At 54.8% G+C, this 27,360-nt stretch overlaps 1 protein-coding gene across 3 annotated transcripts in view; it reads left to right on the top strand.

Annotated features, from left to right (window-relative positions):
- FOXP4 (forkhead box P4) overlaps nucleotides 1-27,144 on the top strand; it is a 36,220-nt gene extending 9,076 nt beyond the window's left edge. The window contains exons 2-16 of one of the 3 annotated variants that reach the window (XM_006882008.1): nucleotides 7,419-7,514; nucleotides 13,793-13,915; nucleotides 14,472-14,552; nucleotides 16,069-16,216; nucleotides 16,322-16,535; nucleotides 16,804-16,908; nucleotides 17,622-17,709; nucleotides 18,802-18,885; nucleotides 18,988-19,198; nucleotides 19,295-19,371; nucleotides 20,309-20,410; nucleotides 23,943-24,064; nucleotides 25,665-25,731; nucleotides 26,291-26,460; nucleotides 26,997-27,144. In XM_006882008.1, coding sequence (XP_006882070.1) covers nucleotides 7,419-7,514; nucleotides 13,793-13,915; nucleotides 14,472-14,552; nucleotides 16,069-16,216; nucleotides 16,322-16,535; nucleotides 16,804-16,908; nucleotides 17,622-17,709; nucleotides 18,802-18,885; nucleotides 18,988-19,198; nucleotides 19,295-19,371; nucleotides 20,309-20,410; nucleotides 23,943-24,064; nucleotides 25,665-25,731; nucleotides 26,291-26,460; nucleotides 26,997-27,144 — 1,836 coding nt within the window. Of the gene's footprint in view, nucleotides 1-7,418; nucleotides 7,515-13,792; nucleotides 13,916-14,465; nucleotides 14,553-16,068; nucleotides 16,217-16,321; nucleotides 16,536-16,803; nucleotides 16,909-17,621; nucleotides 17,710-18,801; nucleotides 18,886-18,987; nucleotides 19,199-19,294; nucleotides 19,372-20,308; nucleotides 20,411-23,942; nucleotides 24,065-25,664; nucleotides 25,732-26,290; nucleotides 26,461-26,996 lie in introns of all 3 variants that reach the window. The other 2 variants (XM_006882010.1, XM_006882009.1) reach the window with 2 other exon arrangements.
- Nucleotides 27,145-27,360: the final 216 nt, after the last annotated feature.

Genomic DNA, 27,360 nt, shown 5'->3' with positions numbered 1-27,360 from the left:
TTGTATCTCGGGTGCACTTTAGTTTTTAAACTGACATCCTTAGGGTTTAGAAAATGCTTGTTGAATCGTTGTTAAATGAGGAGAAAGTCATGTAAAGTGGGTGTAAAGGGGATGATGGGGTACTTTTCAGGTTTAAACATAGGGGTGAAGTAGAGTAGCACTCTTAATATCATTCCCCCCTTAAATCTAGCTAACCCCCAGTTAGAATTTATTATCATGATAATTTAGGTAAGATCAAACTGCAGTTTTGCTAAAATAAGTCAGGTACTTGCAGATAAAATGAGTTTAGATTTCATTGTGGTTACTTATCACCATAACCCCAATGAGACCAGGCATTATTATTATTTTTAAAATAATTGTGTTTTAGGTTAAAGTCACCATAGCAAATGGGCTTCTCAGTCTCTCCTCTGTCACCTCCATCTCCATCCCTCTGGCTTCCCTGCCTGCTCTTGGGCTGCTCTGCTTTGGGGCAGATGGCACCTGCTTGGTTTCATGAAGTTGATTGTTCAAAGTAGCGTGTTCTTCACAGATGTTACTGTTTATTTCATAGGCGGCCCCTCTATTATTTGACTGAAAGGTGGTCCCTGAGAGTGGCTTCAGTTCTGGACTTGTTGTAGGGCAGTAGAATAGGGGGGTTCTCTAGTCTCTTATCAGTGTTCTGGTCTGTTTTATGGATTTGGGGTTTGGTCTCCTCGTTTCTCCCATTCTAATGGAGACATTCCATTGTGTCCTATGAAACCAGAATTGTTTTAATGAGTCCTCCATCTTGCCTGCCCAACCATGGGTACCTTCCCTTTCCTGCACAGAGCCCTGCTTCTGGCCGTGGGGATTCCCAGTCCACTTCTGCTGCTGTGTGACTGTGAACAAATCACCAGCCCTCTCTGGGCCTCCCGTTGCTTTATCCATAAAGTTAGCTAGATCAGCACATCTCTGACGCCTTTGCTTGAGCCCTGCATTAAGGAATACATTTTACTTGGAGTCTGAGAGTGCGTATACACCTGCAGCACACGTATCCATGCACTTATGGAGTCCTGTAGTGGTGTAAATGGTTGGCATCGTTGGCGGCCCACCACAGGGTTCACGTTTGATGTCCCCCAGAGGTGGCTCAGAAGAAAAAACTTGATGATCTACTTCCAAAACAATCAGCTATTGAGTGAAAATGTTTTACCTTTTGCCTTTGTCAGTTTGTAATGAGAGGATTTCCTTTTACCCTTTGTAGCTCAGAGAGCACCTGATGTATCATCTCAAACACAATAAACATGCTTCTGGGGGTGAAAAATCAGCTACTGAAAACCCTTTGTAGTACCACATACTCTGGGGTCACCTTGAGTTGGAACCCGTTAGATCACAATAGCTTATAATACATGCAGACATATATGTACACTTGCATCTCAGATCTGTTTCTAATCTCTAGTTGCCTCTTTTCCTTCGGCCCTCTAACCACTGTTAGAGGGCCATGACTCTTCTGAAAAGGCTTCATTAGATACTTCCTAGAGTATCACTTGAGCTCAGTACCTGGTGGTGCGGGATTGTGCTACTAACCCAAAGGCAGGAAGCTCAGATCTCCTAGTAGATGGGTGATCCATGTGGCTTATAGCCTCGAGAACTCGCTGGAGGGTCAGCTAGGAGTCTGTTCCGACTTGATGGCACATATCACCAGCAGGCCTCCCCAGTGCTTCCCAGCTTGCCAGGCCTGTGTTTCCCTAAACAGTATGCCCCCTTCCCCAACACAGACTCAGAACCCTCCAGCCTGCAGAAAGGAACAGTCAACAGCCTGGTGGCTGGGTCCTTAAGAGGGCTGCTCCCCGCCCCAGATTCTCATAGGCAGAAACTGAAATGTAGTCCTCCATCTCGGAGGTGAGAGACCCCGCTTGTTTTCCTTAGCTCCCTGCTACCCTCAAAGTGCCAGCTTCCCTCCCCCTCTCCATCCTGCCGCCCGCCCTCCCTCCCTCCTTGCCATCCGTTATAAGCCATTTGTTCCTAATTGTGGAGATCCTGCTAATGACTTCTGAATGGGCGTTGTGGGGAGGGAAGTTCAGCTTCATTAATGGAACTGAGTTCTCAGGCTTGAGGGAAGATGCAGGATGATGCACGAAGAGGGGCTGATTAGCAAGGCATTTCTGGTGCCACCAGGCGAACGACCGGGAGCCTCCTGGGAAGGTGAAAGATTAATCAAAATGCCAATAGAGCTTGCTCATCTGGGACCCACTCGGTGCCAGGCACTGTGTGAACTCCTTCCTGCCCATTGTCCCGTCTGCTCTTCACAACTGTTCCTGCTTTGCAGGGGAAACTTGAGGCTGAGAGAGGTGAAGTGACTTACCCAGAGTCACTCAGTATGTAGCAGAGCCAGGATTTTGATACACATCTGTCTATTCAGAGTCCATGCACTGGATAGGCCAGTCCTGCTTCCCTTGGAGGGTAAATAGACCTGGTCGCCAAAGCACAGAGAGGGGGCTTTTGTTCTCAGTGTAAGATGTGAAAGAAAACAAACCACAACAACTGTAGTCGAGTCAGTTTTGACTCATGGCAATCCCATGTGTTACAGGAGTTGAGGTAGAACTCCTAGGGCTTTCCTCCCAGGCACTTCTGGGTGACCTCACAAACTCCAGGTTGGCAGTGACACACTCAACCACTGGCACCGCTCGTGGACTCCTCTGAGGGATGACAGGAGGAGGAAAGTCTGTCCTGAGCGCCCTTTCCCGGTCCACACCACATTTCCCATCGTATCTTCTCCCTCATGTCAGCCCTGGCCACCAGCACGGAGGGGAATCTGAGCTCACCTTTTTCTCGGAGATCCCTTTCTTGGTCTTTTCCTTTTTCAGAAAGCTTCCACCTTTCCTTCAGAGCCTTAGACCTGAGAGCAGAGATGTGTGTGAGATGGAGACACAGCGGGAGACCGTCAGGCTGACAGGGATGGACAGCCAGAGGTGTCTGGACTCCATCACTCGCTGGCTGTGGGACATGGGGTTTCAAGTCCTTGTCTGTGAACTGGGATGGTGATGCCCATTCTGCCGAGCTCAGGGTTGTGAAGCTCCAGTTAAGTGTACTTTGGTAGCTTTGACAGAGAACTTAAATTCTCAGCTGGCTGGTGTCTGCCTGCACATCCAGCCTAGACAAAAATGAACTTCCCCAGCGGGTATCACAGGACCTCTGGGTACTGGAGGGAAGGTTCTCAGAGATATGTACTCTTGCCACCGTCGAGTTGATTTTAACTGAAGATGACCCTGTGTTTGTATGATTTTCAGTGGCCATTCAGTCTTACTGCCAAATCTTGCTTCCATGGTGGATTCAAACCGCCAACCTTCTGTTAGTAGCTAAGAGCAGACTTCTTTGTGCTCCCAAGGGACCCCTGTCAGGACGTTCGGCTGTCATTTCCTAGCTCTCTTTGAGGTGGGTGGTCTAGTGATTGAGCCGTCCATGGTGTCAGGGTGTCAGCCTGAAGATACTCAGAGTGGTAGATGGGGCATGGGTCAGGCTTCGGGAAGTCTTGAGCATACCCGACACCATGAGTGACCACGTGAGAGCATGCCTCTTGGGCCTAGGACCCTTGGACTTCCTGAGTGCTATCGCTGACTGAGACCCTTGGTGAGAGGGTGGGGACTGGCGAGTGGAGTGGCATTTACAGTGCTCTGACCCTGCAGTGATGTATCTGCCCATCTGGTGCTTCCAGGGTGATCTTTAAGTGGTACCTGGTCCTAAATTGGGCCATAAGCAACTGATACGATATGACCTTGTGTTGACTTTCATCAGCTCCCCATCTCCAAGCACAGGGCCTGTACCTAGTGGAGGCCAAGTGGGTGGCTGGGCGGTTTTCAGACCATGGTGACCTGGAGGCCAAGCAGGCTACTCCCCGCCTCCCCCTACAGAACTCCGTTTCAGGCCCCTAATAATTTCCCTGCCTCAAGTGAGTTCCCTGACACAGTGGGCCATTTCACCCTCCTGGATCATCTGATGCACTCACCTTCAGGACTCACGCAGAACTGTTACCTCCTCTGAGAAGCCCTCCTGGACTTCCTCCTGGACTTCCCACAACAGAAGAGATCTTTCTCTTGTTCCGCCCTAGGGGCAGTGAGTACACATTTCTATTTTGGACTGGCCACCTCCTTGTAGGTCTCCATGTCATCATAGAGTCTGTCAGTATAGCACTCAGACCCCAAACACCTAAGGCAGAGGTCAAGTTCTGCTTCTGTGGGTCTCCAGCACCTCTCGTGGCCCCTAACACAGAAGGTGCTCCGTAGACGTGAATGGACGAAGGAACATGGGGCTGGGGGGGCGGACAGCCTTGGCCATGTCTAGGGCCGTCAATTGAATGGCTATCATAAATCCTGTGAAGCAGTTCTACTCTGACACACATGCGGTCATGTCAAGTTGAGATGAAGTCCACCCAGCTCTTTGATTTGATCTAAAGCGACAGGGAGCCTGGGGCAGAGGGGACAGGAGACCCAAGGTAAGAGAAAGGGCAGAAGCGCGAGTGACGTGTGAGTCACACAGGGAGGCTGGCCCACTTCCCTCCCCCCGCAATAAGTCTTGTCATTTCATGTTCAGGGGACCACAGAGTAAGAGAGTCCTTGGGGAGTGCACTCAGCAATGCTGGCCCCTCCCCGACAACAGGAGACTGAGGAGGCTATCTCACAACTTGCCCAGGAAACTCCTCCCCAGCTGCTTCCCACTGCCCCAGGGATCTGAGGTGCTTCTCCCAGACCAGTGTCCCCCTGGCTTGCCAGCACAACCACCTTTCCCAACCTCGCCTCTAACTCCTGTACCTTTTGTCCAACTCATGTTATCAAACCTTAAGGGGGGTCTTGCTGAGGAAGACAGAGGCAGCAGTCTGCTCCTGATCATCACCTCGTGGACATTCCCTCCTTTCCTTGTCCCCCAGCTCTTTGCCCACAGCTTCTTAGAGCCTCATAAGTAACGAACGGCAGATTCTGCTTTCTCAGCTGAATCTTCACTCACTCACTCACTGCCTTCGAGTCGGAACCAACTCAGAGCTGATCATCCACCGAATTTTCAGAAGCTGTAAATGGCATGGGAGGAGAGTATCTATCTTTTGTCCCAAGGAGCAGCTAGTGGATTCAAACTGCTTGCTTTTGCGGTGGCAGTGCAACTCCTTACACACTGGGCTAACAGACTCTCTTCACTGAATCTTGGAAAGATGGAACCTCCTCCCACTGAGAGTGCAGGACCCTGACCCAGCTGTGGTCCAGCAGAGGAGAGGGTGCAATAGAGACGGCCTTGGGCATGGGGGGCTGGCGAGGAAGCATGCTAATATGAACTCCGAGTTTGTTTGTGGGACAGGTTCTCACAGATCTGCTGGAGTGTATTTAGATACCTGTCTAAATGAAACTCAGTTTAAGCCTCAGGGGAGGTTCAGCTGTTTAGGCCTCAATGTTCAGGCTGCGAAGGTGGCTGTGAAGGTGGATGCGTATGTATGCTGGGTCCCTGTGGGTGCTCTGTGACTGTTTGCTGAGTGTGGAGTGTGTACACATGCATCCATAGTCCCCCAAAGAAGATTTTGCTGTGAGGGTGGTGAGGTAGGGGAGCTAAAGTCTATAGGAGAAGCAACAAGCATGTGTGTGGCCAGGTGTGGGGAGAGAGAGCCCCAAGTGGGTGCATTTCCTTTAGTAAGTGCGCCTGGCACGAGGCTGTGCTGGGGAGAGGCTGGAGGAGGTGAAGGAGAGAATTGTCGAGAGATTAATGACAAGGGAAGGGAGTGAACACTTCCTGAATGCCTGCTGTGTGCCAAGCATTGGTCCTGTAATTCCCCGAGTCACTCGGAGATAGTGTTCTGGTTTTGCAGATTGGGAACTTGAAGCACAGGGACATGGAGTAACTTGCCCAGGGTTGTACAGCTGGTCGGTGGCATAGCTAGTAGCCAAACTCGGCTCTGCCTGAAGCCAAAGCCCCAGGTCAGAGGCTTAAGTCAGGTCCTCATGGGGGCCCTGGAGGAACCCAAGGGCAGACAGGTCATTTCTGGCAAGGCTGTGACCCAGTGTTGGAGGGATGAAGGTCCAGCTGATCCTGCAGAGAACTTTCTGGGCCTCTCTAACTCCTCCTCCCTCTACACTTTTTACTTTCCATTGGCTCACTGACTCCTTCACTCTCACAGTAGCCCACTAACTGACCAGAACTGTTTCTGTTTCTTCTGCAAATGCCACACACCTCCCTTCCCCATGTTCCCTCTGGCCTAGCACCCAGTCATGCCACCTTGACCTCTAAACTCAGATTACCACAGTCCCTGTAACTCTGCTGATAGTTGAGAGACACTGTCCAGGATCTGGCCTAAGTCCCCTAGACCGCAGAGTCCTGTACACCCACTCAGATTCCCCAAGCTCAGAAGACCACACGATGCTCAGAGATAGGCCACTGAGCCCTAAACCCGGCTCTATCACCCCTGGCTGTGGGCTTTGACTCCGCAGTGAATACTATGCCCTAACCTCCCAGACTCAACATCAGTAAAGCAGGTGGCCTGGGACCAGGCTCTGACACTATCCAGCTGTGTGTGATCATGGACACACCACTTAACCCCCTCGAGATGAAGCTTCCCAGCTGCAGCCCAGGCTTGATAATCCCTCCCTCACAGCCCTGTGGAAGGATCTCAGATCTCACTGGTGCAGTGCTTGATACAGTGGCTCCTCAGTAAGTTGTCCCTGTTCTGCTTCATGCTCTGAGCCCTTGCCCTCTGCCTTTCCCTGCAGCCCTTAGTGACCATTGACCCTTTCTTCTGCTGCCCTTATTGTGATCCCAGCAAAACCTCACTCGGTCTGACAGTGGGAGCCCCCATGGGCTCTGATCCCAAACCGCAACAACAACAGAACAAATATGACGCCCTCCAGTTGATGCCGCCCCCTGGCTGCCCTGTGTGTGTACCGAGTAGAGCTGTTGCATGGAGATTTTCTTGGCTGCAGTGTGTACAGCAGAGGATCATCAGTCTTTTCTTTCATGGCATCATTATTGAGTGAATTCCAACCAACAATCTTTAAATTAGTTTTTGCTGTTATGTATCGTTGAGTCGCATCTGACCCATAGCTAATACCCCTCCAGTGGGGTTTTAGAGTCAGAAATTTATACAGGATTTACCCAGGAGAAGACTGACCATCTTCCTCCCAAGGAGCAGCTGGTGGTTTTGAACCATGTGTCTTTGGGTTGGCAGTGCACCTCCTTACCACTAAGCCACCAGAGCTCCCTTATAAATTAGTGGTCATATGCAAATCATTTGCACCGCTCAGGGACTTAGAAACAGTTTCTCTTAGTGGCTTCTATTTCTGTTCTCATCTCAAAGCCCACATAGACCATGGGACAGGAACATTGACTCCATGGATGTCCTGTTTTACCCTAACACTCAGATGCTCCCTGAATCCCAGATCCTGAAGGTCCCCCCAGCTCCAGCCCACACTGACTCAGCTCCTGTCTTGCAGGCTCTCCAGGTGGCCCGGCAGTTCCTGCTGCAGCAGGCCTCAGGCCTCAGCTCCCCTGGGAACAATGACAGCAAACAGTCAGCTTCTGCGGTACAGGTGAGGAGGAGGGCACCCCATGGGCTAGGGCCAGTGGGCGAGGGTGGGCTTGGCCCAGAGGGAAGGGAGGGACCAGTTGGAGAATGGCTCTCGCCAACCCCCAGTACCAAAAACATGGGCAGCTTTCCAGGGGGAAATACAGCCTGTGCAGGGGTGGGGTGAAGAAACTTGCGCTTTCTCTCTGCCCTACCTGATCACCCAGCTTCCTCCGGCCCTGCTTTGTCTCAGCCTTGAGAGTCTGTGTGTGTCGGGTTCTTGGTGTCTCTCTAATTCACTTGTCACTCAAATATTTCCTTGTATTTCTGTTTCTCTGTCCCTGTGGGTCACTCTGTCTGTCCTTTTCTTTTCCCAGGTCTCTAGGTCACCCCACCTGGGCTCTTAGTCACCATGTCCCCCAGGATCTGTCTCCTCTTATCTCTCACCCACTGTCTTTCTGCTGTCTCCCCTCGTTTCCTGTCTCTCTCTGTCTCTGTCTCTTTTGTTTTTCTTTGCACAATCTGCCCTTTTCTCCCCCCTCTCCCTTCCCCCAGCTTGCAGGCCCATCTGGCTGGCTGGGGGAGGGGAGACCTATGGGGCAAGGGGAAGCCAGGCCTTCTGTTTACCTTTTGTGTCACAAAGAACTTGGGAGAATTGTAGTCTGTGTCTGCAGTGGGTCACAACTGGGGCAGCCTGCTCCCCTCCCCCTGGGCCCAGCATCCCAGCCCCCCTCAGCCTTGTCTTTCCGAAGACCCCTCCTCACAGCGGCAGAGGCAGAGGCGGCTTGGGCAGCTTGGAGCTGGGGAGAGGATTAAGTGAGGCTTTGAAAGGAAGTTTATCTAGGGGAGGAAGGGTGAGTGCGATCCTGAACTGGAGGCGCTCTTAGAGTCTGGGGCACGAGGTGGGGGCTGGGCTGGGGTGCCGATGGAGTGGAGAGGAGGTCAGAAGGGGTACAGGATGCATGGAGGAGGACCCAGGCCTGGGCTTTGTTCTGGGGGTAGAATCTGAAGCTCTTGACTATGGATCTGGGGTTTAAATCAGAGTGCTTTGAAAAAGTTCAAGGTGTGAGACAGATGTGGGGTGGCAGCAGGAGCACGCTTTAAAAATCTTTAATGAAACAGCCTTTAAGGGGGAGAAGTTGGGCATAGAAGGAGAGAGTGGCCTCAGGTGGGGGAGGAGTGGGCAAAACCTGGAAAGTGGATTTCCAGATAACAGGCAGAGAAAGTCCTCCCACCCCACTCAGAAGGTTCTCACACCCTCATGGTGTGAACTTGGCCTCCCCTGTACTTCCTGGATCTGAAATGGCTACTGTCCTGAGTCACCGCCACCACCTGCAAGCCTTTGAGTTTAGCAACCTCTTCTTAGTACAGAGGGGAGCTCTGCTGGCCTATGGGATAGGAAGTTGTGCTGCCAACCCAAAGGCAGGTGGTTTGAATCCACCAGCCGATCCATGGGAGAAAGATGGGCAGTCTCCACTTGCGTGATTTACAGCCTCTGAAAACCTGCTGGAGGGTCAGCTACGAATTGGTGGTTCTGACTTGATGGCATGTAGTAACAATAATCTTAGATCAGAGAGGGGGAGATGGAGCAACAGTGTCCCCTTAGAACAGAAAGGAAAGGTGCAAGTGGCAGTGCAGTGACTTGAGTTCAGGCGTCAAGGACTTCAGGGCAGGTGTAAGAAGCAGGAGATAGGAAATAACTGAGCGAAGTGGCCAGGCTACAGAGTCTTCCTCAGGAGAGGAAGAGGCTTTTGGATCAGAGGGACAGATGTAAAAGGCTGCTTTGCTGAGGCTTCTCTCCTTGAATAATTGATTTGTCCATTCATTCAACAAACAAATAAATGTATTCCATACTTCCTAGAGCTAACATTTATAAAATGTTTGCCACAGGACAGATGCTAAGAAATTTACACTTTGCTGTGCTTTCACAGATTTGCTATGAGATTACATCTTATCCTCACAGTCCTGTGTGTGGTGGTGTTGGGGGCTGTGCGAACACCTAGGCACTCATGTGGAGCAGAAAGGAGCATTGCTTCATCCTGTACCATCTTCACAGATGGGAGTGTGCTCGAGCCCTCGATGAAGCCGTCTCATGTCATTGAGGGTCTTCCTCTTTCCCCCCTGTGACCCTCCACTTTGCCTAGCATGATGTCCTTCTCCAGCAGTTAGTCTCTCTCGAGAACATGTTCAAAGGAAGTGAGACTGACTCTTACCGTTCTTGTGTCTAAGGCGCATCCTGACTGTCTCTTGTAGGAGGTGATAGTATTGGCCCCACCTTGCAGATGAGGAAACTAAAGTCCAGGGAGGTTAAGTGACTTGTGCACATTCACCCCGCTAACAAGAGGAAGAGCCAGGATTTGAACTCTGATGGCTGGCTCCAGAACTCACACCTTTAATCCCTGTACTGTGTGATGCTATCTTTGGGCTTAGGACAGTAATGAACACAGACCCCTGATAGACAACGCATAGCTGGATAGTTCTGTGGGCCTCAGGCAGCTGGAAGTTCTGGAGACGCAGGATTAGACCCCTGGGAGCCTGGAGACTCATCTCTTGACCTTTTGTCTTTCTCCTCCAAACCCTGCATCTCTTCCTTGCCTCCTTGCACCTGTCCTCAAACTCACTGTCCACAGAGGGCAAGTGTTTCTGTCCCAGAATGGGGCCCAAGGCCTAGAAGTAGGTTTTCTAGAAGTAGCTCAGGGCTGGTGTGTTGGAGAAGAGGGGAGAAGGGAAGAACAAAGACTAGGTTCCTCACCCAACTGTGAAAGTGTAGTTTGTTGATTTGGAACTAAAGTAAAATTGGTAACAAATGGTCAGTTGCATCCTTTTCAGTGGCCCCGTAGGGTGCTTCTCCACTCCCCTCCAAGGCAGGATTGTCCACACTCCCGGAGTGTGTTGGGAGGAAGTTAACAGAGGAGAGGCTCTTGAGCTCTTCCTACTCCCCATTCTTTGTTTTCTCTGCTTAGTCATCCCAAGATGTCCTTCCCGGGCATTTCTGGAAGTTCTTCTTGGTATCCCACCACCATCTCTCTTGCTGCAGCTCCAAAACAGATCCAGTTTGAGACTTTGCCTCTAGTCATCTTCAGGATCTCTAGCACGGCACAAGATTGCACCTACGTCAATCCACAGCCCCTTGATAAGCTTCCTTGGTGACGGACACCATCCTTGTTACTCCTAGCCAGTTTAAGAAACTGTAGTAGTGGTGGGTGGAGGACTCGGGCCTAAGGGAGAGGCTGGAGGCAGCTGTGGGCATTTAGCCCAGGGCTCACACTGCCAGGGCTTTAGTAAGCATCTCGCTGCCCTGGCCCAGCTCCACATGGTGACTCATAGCTATGCTGAGCTTTCCAGCTGATGGATGCCCATGCTGGCACATCCAGCCTGCTGAGGGGCTAGTGGGGACACCAGGGAACTCCATCTCAGTTCTCAGAACCCCAGAGAGGATGTGAGGAAAGGTGAGTGGAGCCAGCTAGTTCAGGGGATCAGCAGAGGTAGCTACTTCATTGACCTTTCTTGACCCCTTTGGGCCACCTTAGCCTATAAGCACACACAGATAATCTATTCAGATCACTGAGCAGCCTCTCCAGCCAGCTGCTTGAGTATTGGCAGGAATGGCAGGGGCTGTGGAAGTCTTCCCAGGTCATTGCTTCCATGCCCCTGCCTCCAAGCAGGAAAGCCCCAGGGAAGGAAATGCCACATCCGTTGTGGCATGCCACCCTTGGTGACTCACACTTGATGCCTGGAAAGATCCAGGTGTCTGGCCTCAGGTTCTCCTGCCGTGGGGTCACATTCATCTCTTCGTGCTCACTGCCAGCAGGAATGAGTGGCCAGTCTTTTCAGTCCTCAGTGACCCTGTCCATGCAGTGCCCTCTGGGGCCCCTGACATACCTAAGGGACAATAAGAGGGGAAGGAAGAGACTAAAAAAGTGAGAGGAAAGAAACTCCAGATTGATTTTTCTTGTTTTCTACATTGGCATAGAATTTAATAGCATGCAAACCACTTTCACTTACTGCTTTCCCCCTCTCCCACTAGGCATGGAGGACAAATTGTTAAATCTCTCCAGGCCTCAGTGTTCTCCTCTGTAAAGTGGTAACAGTGATGAGACCACACATACACACAGCGTTGCTTTGGAAGTTCAGTGAGATAATGCCTGGAAGGAGCTTAGCACAGTACCTGGCATGTCACGATGATCGTGCACATACATGTGCCATCTTTGAAGTGGGCTGGGCAGGTGTGCTCCAGACCCAGTTAGCAGAGCAGATGGGCAAAGTGAGGCTTGGTGGTTCCAGAGAAAGGTAAATGCCTGGGAGGAGGACCTTGGTCACCCTAGGGTCTGCACCCAGCACTGCCTCTTTGGTGGAACATATGGCTTAAAGGGAGGGAAGGGAGCAAAGTAGAAAGGATAATCTGGGATGTTACCTGGTGTTGGGCATGCCAACTCAGCGTGCAGGTTGAGTCCTTAGACCTCAAACCCTAAGTTTTTGAAGCTATTGCCTCAGCTGCCTATGGCACCTGATACTACACACAAGGGCTGGTTTTGCAAAGAGAGTGAGTGAATGGTATTATCTAACCCCTTGTTTCAGGCCCCAGGCAGGTAGAACACCAGTGTGGTGTCCTCTGGGAGCATAGCTTAAAGGGGGACCCTGTTGACCCCTTGATTGTCGAGTTTTTCCATAGCCTCTCCTTGTCCCTTCTCAAGACTTGCTCTGGGGCAGGCAGGTGGAGATGGGGTGGGACAGGCCCACAGAGTACACAGACCTGGGCTGCAATCCCAGCCCTGCCATTTTGACAAGTTACCTACATCTCCTGATCTCTTGTTTCCTTATTGGTAGAAATTGGGTGAAACATATCCATCCCCCACTCAGAAACCTCAGAGCCGTCAACACAAAGCATCAGGTCACTAACTCCCAGGGATGGTTGGACAGCCATTGATGGGGGTACATGAGAAAGCCCAGCATGGTTAGCCCGGCTCCATCAGTAGTTATGGGGTGGACGAGAAGAGGCAGGGACTGTGACATCTTTGATGTCCCTGGATTGGCTGCCTTTCTGTAGTTACTCCTTCCACCCGGGTGTTTCCGTATGAGTAGCCCGAAGCTTAGTCCGTGTCCCTCCCCGTGTAGGGGGACAGGTAAAGGGGACAGGTAAAGCTGGGAGAGAGGCATCGTGACAGGGCCACAAGTTTCTGGAGCCCCGCTAGGGGTGCCACTCAGGACAGACTCATATAGGACACTCCTCCTAGACTGCATCCCACCCCTCACCTCTCCCTTCCACTTCTGGGCTGTATCAAAGGATCCCAGGGCAGCAGACACTGTGTGCCCGGCTCTGCCAGGTTCAAGTGAGAGGGAGATGAGATAAGGCTCCTGGACCCAGGAGCTCACAGACTGAGGCCCTTCTACCTGCACTGCTGCGAGGGGGTCAGGACACCATAGCAGCTTGGACTGCCCTGGCCAGGACAGCATTAGCTAAGAAAAACCATGCTCTTACTTCTCCTGGGCCTTTGACCTGCAGCTGACTTCTGTGGGCCTGCTGGAGAGGCCCAAGACAGGGACAGAAAGCATTTAGAAGCCTAGAAGGAGACCTCTCTTGGAGGTAATCTCCAGGTGTGCACATAGGAAGCTGGCTCTTCAGAGAGGGCAAGTGGTCTGTGTGAGGTCACATGGTGCATTCAGTGCAGAGCCAGGACAGAAGCCCGCTCTCTTCATCCCTGCCTCTGCTCTTACATCTCAGCTGTAGACACAGCTGCGCACGCGCACACCCTGCACACCACGACAGCTCCAGCAGGTGCCCCCTGTGTGTCCACGCGAGGCCGCTACGTGTGCCACCTAGACAGGTGTGTTAGTGCATGTGCGTGTGAATGGGGGACAGCCCAGGTTCTCATGCCATGTGGGCTGCTTTTCAATCTCTCCGCGGTTGCAGGCAGGCAAAGCTGGGGGAGAGGAGAGGCCTGCCTCTAACACAGTTTCCTAAGAAAGAGCCCGGGGAGAGTTGGCAGTGGATTGCTATTGCCCTTCTCTGACTGTATGAGTGCTTCGTGATTGCCAGGTTCAGATCTGACCCAAGAATCCTCGTGAGGACCTAACAAGATGAGCGCTGTGGCTACTTTCATTTGAGACACAGGGAACAGAGAGGTTAAATTGAGCAAAGACACACAACTGGTACACACAGAAGCAGGACACCAGGACGTGAGCCCAGGCAGCCTGCCTCTGAAGCCCCTCTGCCATACTGATTGTGGGGCCTGGGCCGTGCGCCTCTTCTGCGGGCGCAGTCCAGCGTCCAGGTGAGCTGACTGACGGGCCCCAATCCAGCAGGTACCCGTGTCGGTAGCCATGATGTCGCCGCAGATGCTCACCCCGCAGCAGATGCAGCAGATTCTGTCCCCGCCGCAGCTGCAGGCTTTGCTTCAGCAGCAACAAGCGCTCATGCTCCAGCAGGTAAGTCTGGCCCTGGGGCATCTGGGGGTCAGGGAGAGGGGGGAGTGACAAAGCGGGCTCTGTCCCCCCTTCCACCTGGCCTCCCACCTCCCTCCCTGTTTACTGCCAACATCCCCAAGAGCCAGGGCAGCTGCAGAAACCAGTTTGGAGCCCAGAGAGACAGCTCAGGCTGGACTGATCTGCATTCCTCCAGGGCACCTTGGGGGAGGTCAGAGGTCATGTGTGGTCCCAGAGCAGCCCCCACCCAGCCTTCACCCTCCTCGTGTGCTGGCCTCGCCTCTCTCTAGAGCCCCCGGAAAGAGCAAAGTACAGGAACACCCTGGCACCTTGTCATGACCTGTTCAGGAGCCTTGCCAGGAGGCAGGGAGGGTTCAGAGCTGCAGGATGGGGTCCCCCCTCCCTGCCAACTCCCTCCCCACCCTGGCCCTGCTTAGGATGACACCTGTTTCAGCACTGCGGTGGAACACCCCACCCAGGCAGGACAGGGCTGGGGTTGCTCTGGGGCTTGGCAGCCCCCTGCCCGAGGTGACTACTCCCTCCCCCCCCTCAGCTGCAGGAATATTACAAGAAGCAGCAGGAGCAGCTCCACCTGCAGCTCCTCACCCAACAGCAGGCGGGGAAACAGCAACCCAAAGAGGTAAGAGGCCTCGTTGGCTCTGTCAGAGCCTGCAGTTCCCAGAGTGGGGCAGGCTCCCCAAAAGGCCCCCCCCCAGTCTGTAGCCCCAGTCCCTCCTGTGTCTCGGAGTCAGGTGGTCAGGAGAGAAGGGACTCCCAGGAATAGTGGAAAACTCAGGAAGTAGCTGGGAAAGTGGGGCTAGCAGCTCACTGAAACGTCTTCTTCTACCCTCACCCTGTTCATTCTTTCCTGCCTGACCTTGTGTTGTTGGATTAATTCACACAAGAAGGCTATCTCTGCACACGTGTGTGGACATGTGTGTGCATGTCATCTGTGTGTGAGTCCCTGACGTCCCAGCTCATGTCCAGCTACCTCATTTTCACGCCTACTTGTCAGCACCTCAGTCTTTCATTCTTCAGTCCCTCAGACCACCTCCTCTCCCCAGCTACACTCCCTCCCTCAATTCTGCTGTTTCTGGTACTTTCCTCCCAAGCCAGCCTCCGTCCAGCCACCCCTTCTCCTTCCATACAAGTTTGCCCTCAGAACTCCCCAGCCCACATCCTGAGTGCCCTCCCAGGCCTTGCAGCGAGCGGCCCCCGTCCCCATGTTCTAAGCGTTCTGTTGGCCAAACACCACTAGGTTCCGAACACCTCTCCCCAAAAGGTGGCCCTGATGGAACCCAGTCCTCCTCCACACTCCCTGGGCCACCCCTCCTCACGCTTATAATCATAGCATTATCGGCCCTTAAATCTCTAGGCTGGGGTTTTTCTGTCTTGTCTCCTCTATATTGAATAGCTAGCCCCCTACCCCACCTCACCCCACCCCCAAGCCAGGCAGGCAGAGGCGGCCCCAATTCCCAAGCTCCCAGGAAGAGCTTGGCTCCTGGGCTCAGCAAAGACCTGCTGACAGCCTGGCTTGTCCGCGCCTGTAGGGAGAACTGAATGGGGGCGGGGACAGCAGGAGAGAGTGCCAGAGCATGTGCCCGCCCAACTAGGATTGTTCACCATGTCCGCCTCCGGTGACCAGCGGATCTTTTAAAGTCCCGCCCAGGTCCCCCATTCTCAGTATCTAAAGGCAAGAGAGAAGAGGAGCTAGGGGAGGAGGCCCCCTCCAGATAGCAGGCTGGGGCGCACCGGGCATGTGGGGAAGAATGCCCACCTGGGAGTGGCCCCCGATCCTGACAGGCTCATCGATCATTGTGATGAGCCCCCCACAGACGCTCACACAGCTGTGGTGCGGGTGGAGTGGCTGCGGGAAGGAGGGCGGTGGGCGGGAGGCGGGCTTCGCGCTGCGTGTCTGGGTCTGGCTGTGTGTGTGTGTTTGCGCGCGCCTGCGTGCATGCGTGTGTTTACTGCGAGGCGGCATGCAGCCTTATGGAAGCTGGGCCGGGAGCAGAGAAGCTGCAGCTGCAGACGCCGCAACGGCAGCTCCAGGGGCTGACAGGCCCTGGGAGGGGGTGGCCGCAGGGTGGGGGCCAGATGGCACGCCTGAGGCTGAAGGCACCCCTCTTTGCCCACCCCCTCGGGCCCCCCACCAGGCACTGGGGAACAAGCAGCTGGCCTTCCAGCAGCAGCTCCTACAAATGCAACAGTTGCAGCAGCAACACCTGCTCAACCTGCAAAGACAGGGGCTGGTCAGCTTACAGCCCAACCAGGCCTCGGGGCCCCTCCAGAGCCTCCCACAAGGTGAGCGCCCTCCGCCCCACCCTCCCTGCTCAGCCCCCCAGACCCCCGCCCAGGGGAGGCCTCGCAAATTCCTGGGGCCCTACCAGCCTCCCTCCTTGCCTACAGCAGCCGTGTGCCCGACGGACCTGCCCCAGCTGTGGAAGGGTGAGGGTGCTCCGGGGCAGCCTGCCGAGGACAGCGTCAAGCAGGAGGGGCTGGACCTCACAGGCACAGCCGCCACTGCTACCTCGTTCACAGCCCCTCCCAAGGTGTCCCCTCCCCTTGCCCACCACACCTTGCCCAATGGACAGCCCACTGTGCTCACGCCTCGGAGAGACAGGTGAGGGGCCCTGGCTGGGAGGGGACACTGCAGTATAGACCTGGACCCCAGGGGATGGCACCTAAGATAGGGGCTGACTAGGAGGGGTGGCAGGTAGGGGGCTGGCCACACAAAAGAAACGTGTGTGTATATGGGTGCTAAGTTCTGGGCATCTGGGAAATTCATAGGGCAGTTGAAAGTGTCACCAGCAGGGTACACTAGGGCTGAGCTGGACTCATAACTGGGATCTTCTGAGTCCTTGACCACTGCCTCCCTCCTGTCCTCACAGCTCCTCCCATGAGGAGACCCCCAGTTCCCACCCCCTTTATGGACACGGCGAATGCAAGTGGCCAGGCTGTGAGACGCTGTGTGAAGACCTGGGCCAGTTTATCAAGTAGGTGCCCCTCCCCTTTCCTCTGCACACCATGTCCTTCCCCAGCAGAGGCCTCCCACCCCCCAGCCTGCCTTCCAGCTTGCCCCTTCTGGGGCCTTCAGCCACCATCTGTCTCACTGTTTTCACCCCAGGAGGCCCAGCCCTCCTCCCCCAGCCCACATTCTGGGACCTGCAGCCCCCCCCCCACCTGTCCCCAGGCTGCCAGAGCAGCATTGAGGGGGAGTAGGAGAAGGCCCAGCACTTCTGTCCCTCCCCCTCCCACACACCCCTAGTCCTCCCCAGCATCTCCCCCAGATTCTCCCTAAGAGTGATGGCCTGGTGACAGGGCCCTAGGCTGGCGGACAGGCAGGCGGCCAGCTGCCACAGCCGTGCCAGGCTCTGTCACTGACTGATTAACTCTGCTGTCTCCCAGACCCTTGCAGCATCAGGGTCAAACAAATTGTTTTCACGCTTCGTCAGAGGTTTACTTAATTAGTTCATTTGCAATTAGATCTCTCTGTAGCTGGGATTTTAGCAAAGACATCAAAGGAGGCAGCTTCCTCTGTTGCCCTGTGCTTCCACTTTTCTTCCTCTTTTGTAACTTGTGGTCTGTCTGCTTTTCATTCTGTGGGTGGAGTTAGAGAAGGGGGTGATTGCAGGGTGGGGGGCACGGAGGACAAAAGATGGATGGACCCGGGCCAACTCTGTCCTCTTTCCCCCTTCTTTGCGGGAAGACACCTCAACACGGAGCACGCCCTGGATGACCGGAGCACGGCCCAGTGCCGGGTGCAGATGCAGGTGGTGCAGCAGCTGGAGATCCAGGTGTGGCCCTGGGAGTTGAGGAGTGTGTGTCCTCACTAGTCCCTGTTCCCTCCACCCCCACCAGCACTGACTGACTGGGGGGGGGCGGGGGGAAAATCATGAGAGGATCACATGGTCATAAGGCAAGGGCAGCTGATAGCCAAGATGTGAGGATTCCATGAGACCTCAGCAAAGGCCATAGTCATTGCTGGCAGATCTAGAAGAGACTTGAGCGAAGGGAAACATCAACAACATACTAATTGCTGACATAGGAAGCTCTTACAGAATTGTATTTGATACATTGTTGCTAGATGCAGTCAAATACAACTTGTAGGGACCCAGTGAACTAGAGATTAGATACATATGTAACTCAATTCTCAAAACATCCTGAGGGGATGGATACAGTTCATGAGTCCATTTTGTTGCTGAAGGAAACAGGCACAGAGAGGTTAAGTAATTTGCTTCTGATCATGCAGCTCCTAAATGGCAGAGCTGGGATTCAAACCCATGTTGTGAGTCCAAGTGCTGTAACACAGAGTACAGATACTCGGGAGGTTGCACAGTTAATCCACCTGTCTGTCCGTCAGTCTTCACCCATTTCCCTGTGGCGCAGAGGGGTACATGGGACAAAAGGGTAGTCAGGAAAGGTGGAGGACTCTCCTGAGTGTGAATGTGAGGCAGCCGTGCATCCCTCTGTGCCTTCCGAATGCCACAGGACTAGGCATCTTTGTGGTGTTCAGAGAAATGGTAGCCATAGCCCTGCCCTCGGTGCCAAAGAAAGATCAGTACTATTAGAAGGCTCCTGGTTTTCAGTGGTGCTGAGGGGTCCAAGCCAGGGGTCTCAGGAGAGTGCTGCAGTGGTCCAGGGAGGACAGACCGAAGCCCTCATAGACAGGGTCTTCTTGGACCTGGGCCTCAGAAGCCAGACAGGCCGAGGAGGAGCTGAGGTCTTCCAGGAGCAGGGACCAGAGAGAGCCAGTGGTGAGGTGTGGGGGCTTTCTAAGGAGTGTGATGATGTGGCCCATGGAGGCTGGGTGAGTTGGGAGATGGCGGAGGAAGAGGAGTGAGCCACCACAGGACCTTGGTCCCCTGCTCACCTCTGGCTCTCCCCAGCTCGCCAAGGAGAGCGAGCGGCTGCAGGCAATGATGGCCCATCTGCACATGCGACCCTCGGAGCCCAAGCCCTTCAGCCAGCCGGTGAGTGGCTGCCCCCGCCCGTGCCCTCGCAGAGCCCCTCAGGCCTTCAGGGACCCCCTCCCTGCAGTGCTGGTCCCAGTGCCATCCTTCTACTGCTCACAGCTGAACCCAGGCCCTGGCTCCCCCTCATTCTCCAAGGTGGCCGTCTCTGCGGCAGATTCTTTCCCAGACGGCCTCGTGCATCCCCCCACGTCGGCCGCTGCCCCCGTCACACCCTTGAGGCCCCCTGGCCTTGGCTCTGCCTCCCTGCACAGCGGGGGCCCTACCCGACGGAGGAGTAGCAATGACAAGTTCTGCTCCCCTATCTCCTCAGGTAAGGGCAGGTGGGAGTGGCCGAGGGGGTCTCAGCCCCCTCCCTCTGGGCTTGGTCTTCATGTAGTTCCCTCACCTGTCTGCCTTTCTCCCCCAGAGCTGGCGCAGAATCATGAGTTCTACAAGAACGCAGATGTCAGGCCACCCTTCACCTATGCCTCCCTCATCCGCCAGGTGAGCATGCAAATAGGAGGGCCCCCGGGGAGGAGAGCACACAGCTGCACACTCCAGCCTGCACCCCCTTTGAGATCCCCAGGCGGGCCCCAGGGCGGGGGGCTAGAGCTTCCCCTCACACACTGTCCTCGCCCACACACACAGCTGTAGTCTCTCCCCGTGTCTCTCAGATTTCCTTTCCTCAGCTCAGTCAGCCTCTGGTCATGAGGGTGTGTCTCGGGGGCGACAGGTACACGTGCACGTGCATACTCTGCCTTACTATCCACACCCACTGCTTCATTCACTTTCTCATTTCCATGTACACACTCCCCTTTTTTCTTGTAGACCAGGGTCACTCAGCCTGCTCCTCTCAATCTCTCTCTTACCCTCTCATATTTACACCTACATCTCTTCCCTCCATGTGAGTACAGCCCTCATGTCTTTGACCCTTTTGATATCGTCACACTCAACAAAAGCGTCCGTTTGTCTGCTGTGTCCTCTCTCTCTGATATACCCCCACACAGGTGCACACAGCCTCACACACATTTACGCCACACACATGTTTTAATGTGCCTCTTGCCCAAATCAGGATAAATCCCAAATAACCTCACCTCATGAACACCTCTCTTCAAAGAATGCCTCTGTCCTTCCCTTTTGAGGACAAGGGGGCATTTTAAATTTCTTTCCCTGGGGTGGGGGGTGATCTCATGCTCCTGGAAGGTGGTCAGGCCTTTGGTGGTCTGTGGCCTCTTCAGCCTGTGGCTGGGCTGTCACCAGCCAGCCCCCTTCAGTGGGCCCGTCAGCACCCACATATTTCTGCAGTGGGTTTCCTCTTCTACAGGTGGATGGAACTCCACAAGAGGCCAGGCAGGAGGGAGTGAGCTTAGGGGTCAAAACACAGGAGTGTGACCCTTCTCTCTGGCACTGAGTGTCCCTGTTGCTGCCTCCTTGCCCACAGGCCATCCTGGAGACCCCTGATAGGCAGCTGACACTGAACGAGATCTACAACTGGTTCACCAGGATGTTTGCCTATTTCCGGAGAAACACTGCCACCTGGAAGGTGAGGTGCTCCCCTGCCCTGCAGCTCGCCACTCCTGGGCATCCACATCCTCTGGACACGGGACTGCCTAAGGAGAGGGAGGGGTCCTGGTGGCTTAGAGGTCAGGAGCTCGGCTGCCAGTCGAAAGGAGGGCTCTTCAGACCAGGAACACAGGTGGCAGTCTGCTTCTGTAAATGCACAGCTTTGGGAAGCCTGGAAGGCGGTTCTGCTCTGTCCTGCAGGGTTGCTGTGTGTTGCTGTTGACTTGAAAGCAGTGGGCTTGGGTTTTTTGTTTGAAAGAGGTGGTTCAGCAGGAATGCCACAGACCGCCCCCCCCTCAGCAGAGCTGTGGAATACTCTTGACTTAATGAACCATGACCTCTGGCCTGGTTTGCTTCCTTTCCCTTCACCTCTCCGGGTGCTCACCAGGCTCCAGCCCCTTCACATCAGGCCCCCAGGAGGAGCAGGTACAAGCCAAGCCTGATGAGGGGGCCTGGACTGAGTTCATGGGGACCCTGCTGGCCTAGACAACTTGGCTAAGAGGAGGCCCTGGGAGTGGGAGGGGGTGGGGCAGGCTAGGGAGTGCGGAAGGACCTGCACGCCCTCCACTGGGGCACAAACATGCATTTGCGCACCCTCCCTCACCCCCAACGGTGGCAGGAAGATAATTGTCTCCATCCAATTAGTCATTTCAACACCTTCAGCCATAAGCTTTCCTGGGGGACCAGAAGCAGGGGGGTGGGGTATGTGCTAGAAAAATGGGACACAGAGATATGGGCCAGGGCACTAAGCCATTTGTTTTTCTGTGGCTAAGATGATGTGTGTGCTGGCAGTGAAAGTGTTAGGGTCTGAGCATGGGATGGAAGGAAATACCTAAATTGCAGGGGGGAGGAGAGGGGGCATATTGGGGAAGGTTAGACACTGGGGAAAGCATCCCCATTGCAGAACTTTACTCGGATCCCTGGCTCTTGAGTCCCCCTGCTGGCCATTGAAGGAACCGCAGGCAATCAGGCCACTTCCTGTCATCCCACCAGCTTTCAACAAGTATTAGTTACTGATCCTCCTCCCGCCAGTGCCCCGACCTGGTCGGGGATGCACAGAGCCCAGCCTTTTCTGCCTGGGAGGACAGTGTGCTGGGAACAGCATAAGGGGCCGCTCCCTGACCGTCTTCATCCCAGTGCCTAATACCCGAGGCCTGAGAGAGAGACTGGGAGACTGGGACAGCAGCTCTGATTGGCTGTGAGTGATGTCATTTCCTGCCAACCACAGTCCTGCCCTCTCTCTAAGCCAGCCTAGCTGCCTCTAGGTTACTTGGTTCCAGTTACCCTACCTCCAGACCAGTTTGGAAAGTAGGCTTTGTTAATACTTGAATCTTATACAAATGTAAAGGGTGATGATGGTGATTTCAAGTTGAAGGAATATGTGTTCATACTATATGTTAATGTGGGGCCACCTTTCCATAACATTCTTCTAGGGGCAAAGTCCCACACGTGCTCTGCCTACCTGTCTCCTCTCTTACCTGCACCACCCCCACTGTGGTTTCTGCTTCTCTTTTTCTTCAACTCAGGAAGCACGGGTTTAGGGGATAGCCTTAAACCTTTCAATGATGATTAACTGTGCAGCCCCCCAGCCCTCCTCTCCAGGCCTTCCATGATCCTGTCCATCTCCCTACCATACTTCCTTCGTCTGGTCACCAGGCTTCGCCATTGCAGGGCCATGTTTCTCTGCTCCTAACTCTTAAGCTCTGTCTCCTCTCACCAAGTCTGCATTCCAGAACGGGGCCAGGCGGGCTAGGAGGAAGTGACTGGCCTGGTGTTCCCTGATTGGGGCTTCCAAACTCCTGCAGGCGCCACTGTCTGTGACCTCCTGGTGGCAGAACATAGTCCATTTTGGCATGTGGCCCACTTTGACCCTCAAGCTAATGCAGTGAAGCTTCATTCATGATACTTGGGAAATACTCCCTGTCGACACCCAGCTCTTCTTCCCAGCCCCCACATACAATCCATCTGTTGCCCATGAGGTCCCAGCTGATGCTCCTCACTTAGGGTCCCTCAGGCTGTTTCCAACACACTGCTTCCTGCCCCCCGCTCCCCCCCCAGCCGTTTCTGCCCTCCGTCCTGAAATGCTGTCCACTTCAGACCAGGGCAGAAGGACTGGGAGCAGGCGTGGGTCAGGGACGGAGCTGCCATCTGCTATTCCCTCCCCCCCCACCCCGTGTCAGTCCCCTCCCCAGGCCCGTGTTGTGGGTCTGTCCCTTTGTTTACGCAGCCCCCGCCAGACCCCTTAAATTGCCGTTAATGTTTCAGCGTAACGAATTAGTCTCTCATCACGAATCAGGCTTCGAAATGAGGGAAAAAAGCCCCAGTGAGGCCATCCTCGGAAATTGGGGTCATTCTCATTTGCAAAGCGGAGGATCGGAGCCCCGTAATGCGGGCAAATTTATTCCGAGGCAGGAGCCCCGGCGTGATTAGGCCCTTTGTAATTATCGCTCCAAGAGATTCCACTCCAGCCGCCCGCCTCCCTCGTGGATTAGCAAGCGAGTCAGAAAAATACACAGGATTTAATTAGAGGCAAATTAAAATTGGTAATGAAATCGGGCCAGTTGCAAGTGGCAAGAGTTGGAAGGGAGAGAGGGAGCGGGACTCTCCAGGGGCACGGGCTGCCCGCCCTGTCGGCTTTCTTCCCCGTTTAGAAATGTAAAGAGGAGAAGAGATGGGGCTGAAGGGGGAGGCTGAGGGAGGGCAGGTAACGGGGACGGAACACAGGCAGGCAGCATGGTGAGCAGGCCGGTAATGGGGCCATTGCAGGGTAGGACTGAGGGACATGGTGGGCAGTGAGCGGGCTAGGCCCCAGCCCTTGTTCCCATGGGAGAGTTGGGCCACGCTCTCCTTCCCCCAGCCCAAGTCTGCCCTATAAACCAGCTGACCTCGATTCCCGAGTTACCCTGCAAGGAGGTGGGAACGCCAAGGTGACTTTCCTCGTTTCTCTCCTCTTCCTGCCTCAGCATCCCTCGACCCACACGCTTCCTTTCTGCTGATGTATTTATCTCAGCCACTGTGTGCTGGGCCCAGCCCTGGGCCTTGCCCTCCTCTCGGAGCCATGGGGGCCCCGAGTCTTGTGGGGGGGGGGTGTCTGTGAAATACAGTGAGGGTTAACGAGCTCTTTCCAGGACTTCTAAAAACACAGTGGAAATCTCGTGTGGGCCTGAGGTCAGGTGTCCTGGGCTCACTGAGAGGCCAGGACTCTGCTTTGGGTGGACAGGGTATGTCTGAGCTCCTGATGAACCGCTTCCTGTGTCACTGGTTAATCATGGTGGGAGAAATTAACGAGATGTTTTCCAAGACATGGCAAGGGGAAAGGCAGCAAAACATAGGCCCTCGGGTGAAGAAACTGGCTCGTGGCTCCAGAGGTGAAGAAGGGCCCTCTTTCCAGTGTCCTGTCAGCACCACCCTCTCATGTGCTCAGTCCTGGGCTTGGGGAAGGTGAGCTGATGCTATGTGGCCACAGAAGTCCCCTGTATGCTCACCTGCCCCCCTCTTTGCTGCATCCCTAGAATGCTGTGCGTCACAACCTCAGCCTGCACAAATGCTTCGTCCGCGTGGAGAACGTCAAGGGTGCTGTGTGGACTGTGGACGAGCGGGAGTACCAGAAGCGGAGACCGCCAAAGATGACCGGGTACATGGGCCAGCTCTCACACACACCCATCCTATCCCACGCCTCTTGCCAGGTTGGGAGTGTGGGGTGAGGGAGGAGGGACAGGAGTCCAGCACTGAGGGGCGAGGGGGCTGGGGTCTGGCAGTGATGGAGGACAGGGTTGTCACTTGTGTCTTGTTCTGTCCTCTCCTGCCTGAGGGAGGTGGCCAAGTAACGGACGAGGCACCAGAGGCAGAAAGGCACGGGGTACGCCGGCCAGAGCCAGGAGGCAGCCAGTGGTGAGGGGCTGCCATCTCGCATTTTCAGAGCCGTGTGCCAGCAGTCCCCACAGAAGGACCTCACCTCTGTGTTTAATACGGGAAGGAGGCGCAGAGAGGGCAAGGAGTAGGTGGGAGGCCACTCAGCGGCTCATAGCGGAGCTGGGCGGAGGCCCCGCTGCCTCACCTCATAGTCCTGTGCTTTCAGCTCTGTAACACGGTGTTTTAAATGGGAACTGAAGGAGACGGTAAAAATCTGTTAACTTCCCTTCTCCGCTAGTGCTGCGTTCTTACCCCAGTACTCACAAATTAACCAGTCTGCCCTGTGGGAGGGAGAAAAAGGCCTGAAGCTCGTTAGATACATCTGACCCTAGGAGCCTTGGACTTTCTTCTCCCCAGACAGGAGCCTGTCCACCCTCGGCAGCTGTGGGCACTTGGGGGGATGGCCCTCTGCCCCGGTCACCCCATCATGACTCATTTTAGCCTGTAGTCATCACCGCCAGTTCATGGCTGCTCCACCTGTGTCAGCGTAGGACTGTGCTCCACAGAGTTTTCACAGGCTGAGATTTTTGGGGGAAGTGGGTGGCCAGTTTTTTCTTCAGAGGCACCTCTGGGTGGACTCCACCCTTCTGTTAATAGCTAGATGTGTTTACTGTTTGCACCACCCACAGGCTCCTTGTGTCTCCTTACCCATGCGGGTTTAAATTGGTTCTCTGTGTCTCACTAGCTGTGGAACCTTGGACCAAGCCCTTCTCATCCTAGGCCCTGTAAATTGGGGTCATCCCTGTGGAAGTGGGAAAGACCTGGGCCATTGCTCCTCCTGACCCAGCTCTGTAACATGCTCCAGACAAAATCCTTTCACGGGGAATGGGTGAGAGCAGGCTGGGCACAGAATAGTAGGAAGTGTGGCTTGTGTGACTCAGGTCTTGCCGAGCCTGGGAGATAGTGTCAGAAGATGTGCTGGGTGTGCAGACAGCCCTGACGGGGTCCCGGTGCTCTGCCTGACCACAGGAGATGCTGGGTGTGCAGACAGCCCTGACGGGGTCCTGGTGCTCCACCTGATCATTTCTCTAGATGTGGACATGGTACTGGGGACCCTCAGTGCTTTCATCTTGAGCAGACAAGCCCATCTGCGTCTCCCCATTAGCGTGAGAGTAAGATAGAGCACGTGGCACGTGTCAGGCTGGCCCCTCTTAAGACTTTGAAGGCAGTGGCCAGAGCAGCTCTGGCTCCAGGGATTACTGGGGGACACGAGGGTAATTCATGGAACAGTCCCGAGTGCAGTGTGAACTCTTCATTAGGGCTCAGAGTCAGAAGGAGGTGTCAGCACCTGATTGAACCAACGCCTGCTTCTTTCCTCACAGGAGTCCCACCCTGGTAAAGAACATGATCTCGGGCCTCAGTTATGGAGCACTTAATGCCAGCTACCAGGTGACGGAACCCCTCAGAGCCCGCATACCTCTCTGCTTTCCCTCCAGCACACCCTGGCCTTCTAGAATAGGCTTTGCCCCGCCTCCTTGCAGAGGAAAATTGGAGGAGGGTAAAGACAGACACTCCAGTCCTCTGTCCACCCCAGCTCACTCAGGCACCATCTGTGTCTGCTTTCTAGTCTCTAGGTTGGGGTGGAGGGGTGAGGCAGAGAGGCAGGGAGGGTTGGTGTGGAGAGGTGAGGCAGGAGGAGGGGGTTTAACCAATGGATTCCCCTTCTATGGTTTGGCAGTCGAGCTCCCATGCCTTCTAGGAGGGGCTAGGTCAGGCCCAGTGTCCCAGGGAAGGCAGCGGATGGAATGACATTTCTGGACTCGAGGGGGCCGCTATGTTTGAAAGGCTGAGTTGACTTGAGGGCAGAGGGGGATTTGCCACCATGGAGCTCCCATTGGGGCTTGCAGACACACCAGAGGGGGTAAAGAAGGAATGGGGATGTGACTGGGGTGGTGTGTAACCTCCCCATAAGGCCCACTGACTGACCCCCTCATACCCCTCCCTCCAGGCTGCCCTGGCCGAGAGCAGCTTCCCCCTCCTCAACAGTCCCGGCATGCTGAACCCTGGCTCCACTAGCAGTCTGCTGCCCCTCAGCCACGAGGATGTGGGTGCCCCCGTGGAGCTGCTGCCCAGCAATGGCAGCAGCAGCCCCCCTCGCCTCTCCCCACCCCAGTACAGGTGAGCACACAACTCTGAACCCCACAGCACCCCTGAACACAGGGAGGTGGAGAATCTAGTCACACTGCAGGTGGATGTCCTGGATTGTCACTCACCTGACGAGGGGCCTCTCCCCGTCTCTCCTGCCTCTCAAGAGCTCTCCCCAGCTCGCCTCCCTCAGCCCCCTCCCTCAGCTGGCCTCCTGGCTTTACCTCCGCTCCCTGCTTGCTCTGTCCTCTCTTGTTCTCTTCTCATTTCTCTCCCCTCTTACTCGGCTGCTCCTTTTTCTTTTTATTTCCCCTCTGTCTTTTTTATTTCCTCCTGTCTTTTCTTTCTCCTCTCCCATTCTGCCACCTCCTCACTCCCACTTCTCTGCTATCCTCACCCCTTCTCCACCACAGGTGTGGGTCTCCGGCCCTCTCCCCCTTTCCTGGAGAGCAGACCCCAGTGGCTCAGGGAGGTTGGGGGATCATGGAGGTGGGTTGGGGGTTCTGGGCTGTGATCACACACACCGTTGTCTTCCGGGCACCTTCAATACCTACATTGTCCTTCTACAGCCACCAGGTACAGGTGAAAGAGGAGCCGGCTGAGACGGAGGAGGATGGGCGGCCTGGGCCCCCACTGGGCCCACCCAATGCCAGCACCATGGGGCCCCCTGAAGACCGGGACCTGGAGGAGGAGCTGCCTGGAGAGGAGCTGTCCTAAGGGCCTGGGGGCAGACAGGGCAGGGGTGAGGCCCTCCCTCCCAGAGCCCAGGCTCCACCTAACCCCACTCCACAGCCCCTCCCAAACCTCGAGGCACTTCCAGGACTCAGAAGCGGGGTGTGGGGGCACCCCTGGACCAGCAATTTCCAACGTGACCTGCCTATTCCAGGTCTAATGCTCCTGGGCAGGGGTGGCCCTGGCCCCAGGAGACACACA

The sequence above is a fragment of the Elephantulus edwardii genome, unplaced genomic scaffold (genome assembly GCF_000299155.1).
Source record: "Elephantulus edwardii isolate Elephantulus edwardi_28Jun2011 unplaced genomic scaffold, EleEdw1.0 scaffold00017, whole genome shotgun sequence".
In the NCBI taxonomy this organism is placed as follows: domain Eukaryota; kingdom Metazoa; phylum Chordata; class Mammalia; order Macroscelidea; family Macroscelididae; genus Elephantulus; species Elephantulus edwardii.
Note: the sequence above shows the minus strand (reverse complement) of the source record. Positions and strands in the feature narration are given on the sequence as shown.